Source organism: Humulus lupulus, chromosome 9 (genome assembly GCF_963169125.1).
Source record: "Humulus lupulus chromosome 9, drHumLupu1.1, whole genome shotgun sequence".
NCBI classification, from domain to species: Eukaryota; Viridiplantae; Streptophyta; class Magnoliopsida; order Rosales; family Cannabaceae; genus Humulus; species Humulus lupulus.
The window spans coordinates 71,758,708-71,764,427 of NC_084801.1; the positions used below are offsets into that span (position 1 = coordinate 71,758,708).

Here is a 5,720-nt window from a genome sequence, read left to right on the forward strand (position 1 = left end):
TAAAACCCAACAACGTTCTCATAAACTTGAGGCAACTTTTGATCTTTTTGTTGATCTCATTGATGATTGAAAAGGAAAAAGTATGGTTGAGAACGGGCTTTGATAGTTGAATGACAAGTCGATAATAATTACCTATCTTGATGTGTGTTCAATCGAAGATGACGATGATGGAAGATCAGGGAAAATTTGTAGCGTGTTCTAAAATAATTTGGGTGCGATATGTTTCATGAGAAATATATAGTTCAATGGCTTAGTCAAGATTCATCTTACCCAATTGTTGCTCTCGATTGTTTTACAAAACATAATTAATACCTTTTCTTCATTTTTATGGGTTGTGGAAATTGATTAATTTGATGTGTTTTTTAATCATTCTTTATTAATATATGTCGAGCTCAATATTGATTTAAACTTAAAAGTCAAATGTTATTGATACTGTATTATATAAATATAATTGTTGTGTTGAAGGATTTTCTCCATAATATCGACATATCCACACAAAAGGCCTCAAGAAGCACTTCTAAAACTAATGGAGACCAAATTGTTTGAATTGTCGTAATATAAATGTGAAAATCTTCCAGAAATGTCAATTGCCATTATTGAATATACCGAGCAAAAGTGTGGACTTCTGTATTGTGAGAAACCAGAGAAAGTTTCTTCATAACATCTTCAGTGTATTTTTCACTTTATTGAGTATTTTCCTTTGTAGTACATAAAATTGAGAATTTTTATCTTAACTTAGCTAGTACTAATAGGCAGATTAAACTAGCTGATTCAAATTGACAGTTAGGAAATTAGTAGCTTATTAATCAGCTTTGAACTAGAACTTGATTAACCGTGATGAAAACACTGGCCGGAATGGCCACATTCGACTCAATAACAACGCGATTGTCCGACGAATTACGAAGGACATGGTTAGGGAATCCACCACTTGATGTGCTTAGAGTGTATTGAACATGCCTAATCTGATTAGGAAAAAGAAGAACTCCATTGAAGTCTACAGTCCATGATGTTCCATTCCCTTGAGCAGTTCCCTTGGCAACTGTGGCCTTGAGCTTCATTCCCTTCACATTGTTCCTGTCCACAAAAACTTGATCAATGTCCTTAAAATTCCCTTTTGATTGGTCCAACTGAACAATCTCAACTCCATGTCCAGACCCACTAAACATATTGTCCACAATGTTGACCCCATTTGCAACCCCATTGACTGATTTCAGGACAATATAAGCATCCCCAAGGAAGAAACTGTTGGAGACCAAAAGCTGAACTGGATCTTCAGCAACGATTCCAGTGTAATCCAAGTAACAATTCACAATCCTGGTTTGGGCTAAGCCAGGCAGTTTCAGGTAAATCCCAGTGCCACCAAAGCCAGTGGCCTTGTTATACAAATGGACTCCAGAGAGTACATTAGCCTGGCCAGAGATCATTACTCCTGTGGCTGCAGAAAATATGACCACATCGGTGACAGCATTGTCGTTTCCGTCTAGGGTGATCGCTGTGCCAGAGAAGTTCCGCTCGCCTGGATCGCCACCCGCGGTGATGTGCTGGCCGAGGAACGAGTTTCGGATGTAAGTTTCATGGCCTTGTCTGACTTGGATTCCATTAGTTGTGAAATGTGTAATGTAACAGTTGTCTATGCTCGTTCTTAGTGAGTTTATGACTGAGATGGCTCCTCCTCTGTAGTTTGAGTCTAACAATATATCCTTTATGGTGATGTACTCGTAGTTGTAGGAAGTAGAAGAAGCAAGCTCAGCATTTACTGAGGTCTCGTTGCTCTGTTGAGCTTCGGATGATGAAGATGATGAGGACAAATCAATCAAATAGCCATCTGGTGGGAAATCATCAGATGCTTTCAAGGTTCCTCCATGAATCTGTTTTGTTGAATTAAAGTCAGATTTAAACAATTTTAATATATACATATTAAAATGATTGACTTTTCAAATGAGTTAAGAATATTCTTTGGCAAACATAGGTGTTTTCAAAATTACCCAAATAACAAATTTTCTCCCAAATAAAAATAAATAAATACAGTTAAGGAAAAAACAATTATTAATTATTTTTTTAAAAGGAACTAATCGCAATGATAAAATTTCACTACAATATTAATTAGTGCAACAAAAAATGTTCGTAGTAGACCTACCCCCCTGCTGCCCATATTTATTGAGGTAAATATTAGAGAAAAATAATAATTAATTCAAACCCCCTTATTGAATGCCACGTGGCTTCAAACAAAGCAAGTTATTTCTTTTTCTTTACAGAAACACAAACAATTTCTATGGACACAGAAACACCCTTTTCTTCCTTACCTCAGACTAAAGAAAATTATAACTTGTTTGGTAAAATATTAAAATTTGAGAATGGCCGCCGGAGAGCTGAACAGAGATGGAAGACGTAGGGACTAGGGAGCATACCATGAGATTTCCAGCGCCAGCAGCCGGAAAACGAAGAGGGCGGCTGATGAGGTAGTGACCACCTTGAAGATCAATTCTTGGGCCACCAAGATTGGCTATTCCTTCCATCAAGAACCCTTGGGTTTGTCCTTGAAACGCAGCCGACATTGCTTCAAGAAGTGCGTCTGTGCTGTCCGTTTTCCCCGTCGGATCAGCGCCGTACGATGTCACATGATACACTCTTGGATGACTCGCCTCCTGTTTCCCCAATCATAAATAATAAAAATTAAAAAATCAAGAACACCCATTTCTCTCTGCACTATATCAATAAATAAAAAAATATTTAATGTATGATCACCTGTGAAGGAGAGGGAGAAACTAATGAAGATGATGAAACAGGGACGACGGAGTCACGTTGAACAAGCGAGGCTTCGAAAACTTTGATTTTACGAAAATGGGCAGCGGCGGCCATGGGAGACTGCTTCTCTCCATGGACATGGGCTGTGACGAAGCTTGCTAATAACCCCATTGCCATACACCATATCATCAAACCTTTTTTCTTCATTTTCGTCTTTCCCATTTCTCTCAAGCTAGAGAACTAGGAAGGAAGAGATATTTTCTGTCTCTCTCTCACTGTAGTTGTTGGGTTTTTAGTTTGGGCTGGTGTTTGTCTATTTTTTTTTTCTTTTTCATTTGACAGTATTTATATACTTTTATACAGTATTACCTGGCGCATCGATAGGAACATGAAAAGAGAAGGGCGTAACTAAGATTTCCTAAGAAAATGTTTTCTTATTGGAATCATACATTAAACATGACCATTCCGTATATGTACACACTTATTGGTTTTCTATATGTACATGTATATAATATTAAGGATTTTGTTCCTTTTTCTCTCTCTCTCGCAGAAAAGTAAAATATTTATCTATTTTTTTAGTAAAAGTATTTAGTTACCAACTGGGTAGTTTTGGCAACCACAATGAGTTTGACATTGTAAGCACCGAAGAAAATAAAAGTATTTTGTTTTAGTTTGACAAACTTGTCTTTTAGCAAAGAATCTAGATATATTAGAGTAGTGGGCTTTCTTCATTTTGTAACGTAATGTATTTATGTTGTAGCATGTACACGTGGATCAAATAAGTGATGCAACCACTTAGTCATTTAGGTTAGCTAATTAAAATAGTAGGTGACTAGGTCTGGATATAAATTATAATAATAATTAATAATAATAACAAGAAGAAGAAGAAGAATGCTTTGCGATGGGTTTTGTATTGAGAAAGAATAACTTCAACTTGAAGAATTCTTGATTAATTTCCCAACAACAATAGTTAAATTAAAATGGCCAAGACCCAAGAAATGGCAGTCTTATGCACTAAAATGCGATCATGGTTTTCTTGCTTTTGTTGTTTGCTTTTTTTGTTATTAAACTATATTTGTAAGCTTTTTTATTTTTACTTTTTGGTTGGAAGGAAATAGCAAGTGAGGATACTGATTCTTCAGCTTTATTCTCACTCCTCCAAAACGTTTGAAAATAAGTAATTAACAAATTTTGGTTATATATAATAGATAAGTTAATAATTTAATTAAATAGTAAACTTTTTTGGGTCTAACTAAATTAATAAATTTATAAAATGCATGCAAAAAAATTATATCATATAGACTCTTTTATTTACTTCAATAACAATTTATATTCTTCTTGTTTAATAAATACCAAAAATTTGACAAATCAATAAAAAAAAATACCTTGAACATAATTCAATTAAATTTATTTTCAAAATTACATAAAATATCTAAATATATATTAAAATAAATTTAATAGAGATTTTCTAAAAAAAATAAAAACCAAATTTAAGAATAAAAATATTTAAATAATTTTAATTAGTTTAAATCTATAAATAAAAAATATCATTATTATTATTATTTTCGTTAACTGAAAACCTAAGAAGAAAAAAAAAATTAATGCCTTAAAATGTTAACTATCTAGTTAATAAAAATTTAAGTATTTTTTATTGTTAAACTTAAATTTTAATTTTTAGAATTGGTAGCATAATAAAAATGACATCACTATAAAAAAACACAAGGGCTATACCGAGAATAAATGTCGTTGGCAGAAGCCCCGATGTTCTCTGTACAGCTTATATCGACACCATGTTCTCGGTACATCCTCGTCGGTAGATGTAAACTTCTACCGATGAAATTAAATATGTTCTCGGTAGAGTCTATACTGAGGACAACTGTTCTCGGTATACAGGGGCTATATTGAGGACAATGTCCTCAGTATAGACTGAACTGAGAATTTTTTATTTGTGCAATATATGTTATATATTGATTTAATTTGAATTAAATCTAAAACAATAGATTAAAGTTAAAATACTTATATTAAACATTTAAATAAAAACATAAGAGTATATTTGCTCAATCAAAATAAAGAGTTGTCCTAAAGATAAAAATATAATAGTCTATAAAAATAAAAGCATACATAAGTCCTACTAATTCAATGCTCCAGCATCAGGATCAACAGGTGGTGGTGGGGCACATTGAGATCCTGGAATGATACAATGAGTCTCGATGTGCTCCTTTAATCGTCGAAGACGCTCTCTACTCTCTACAATCTCTTCATCTCTAGTTTGTGGAGGATCAGTAATAAATGGAGCTTGGTCGTTTATGTTAAGGATACGACCATATCCGTTCTGGTGGCCACGTCGTTTTCCGGACAGTTTGTACCAAAGACAAGTCGTCATCTTTAGGCACGCTCAAAACTGGTGTGGAACTCTCAGTATCAGTTGATTGTGTCTGTTATGTGTAGCGATATGCAAGCAATTGATCCTATGATGCAATATATAATGTAATTATATATTGTAAATAAACAATTAAAAATTTGAAAAATATTTTAAAAGCTTAACATACTCATGTTTTTTCGGTTGTTTCTGTCACCAACCCTGTGCCTAATTTGTGGTGAGTATCCATCCAAATATCCGAGATCAGCTCAAGTTGCCCAGTCTCTAAATTATGCTTCCACTTACATATATTTTTTTTTAGAAAAAGTTAAACATAAATAAGAAAACAAACATAAATTTTTTTAATTAACTCACTTTTTTGTAGTGCAATGTTGGGATGGACTGAGAACCTCCGTAGCTGAGCTCTTTTAGTTTCTTCCTATTTTCCTCGCTGACCCCAGAACGTTTATGCAAAAAGTTGGTGTTAGTAATATATTAAATTAAGAGAGTTAAGTTAAAAAAAAAATTAATACCATCATGTCTAGGCGTCGGAAAAACTCAATGGCTTTTTGCCACTGAGTATCTGTGCAACCACCATAACGATTTCCTTGCCTGT

General features: G+C 33.8%; 1 protein-coding gene across 1 annotated transcript; it reads right to left on the reverse strand.

The window, feature by feature from the left end:
- Positions 1–430: 430 nt before the first annotated feature.
- Positions 431–3,283, reverse strand: LOC133801035 (polygalacturonase QRT3). Its single transcript, XM_062239163.1, has 3 exons — positions 2,746–3,283; positions 2,409–2,645; positions 431–1,868 (listed from the first exon to the last, which is right to left on the reverse strand). Exons 1-3 carry the CDS (start codon positions 2,965–2,967, stop codon positions 807–809), a joined length of 1,521 nt encoding a protein of 506 aa, XP_062095147.1. The 5' UTR covers positions 2,968–3,283; the 3' UTR covers positions 431–806.
- Positions 3,284–5,720: the final 2,437 nt, after the last annotated feature.

Coding starts and splice junctions, on each gene's coding strand:
- LOC133801035 (XM_062239163.1), bottom strand. CDS start 2,967: ATGGGAAAGACGAAAATGAAGAAAAAAGGTTTGATGATATGGTGTATG. Junction 2,646..2,745: donor TTTCTCCCTCTCCTTCACAG/GTGATCATACAT, acceptor TTGGGGAAACAG/GAGGCGAGTCATCCAAGAGT. Junction 1,869..2,408: donor CTGGCGCTGGAAATCTCATG/GTATGCTCCCTA, acceptor TCAACAAAACAG/ATTCATGGAGGAACCTTGAA.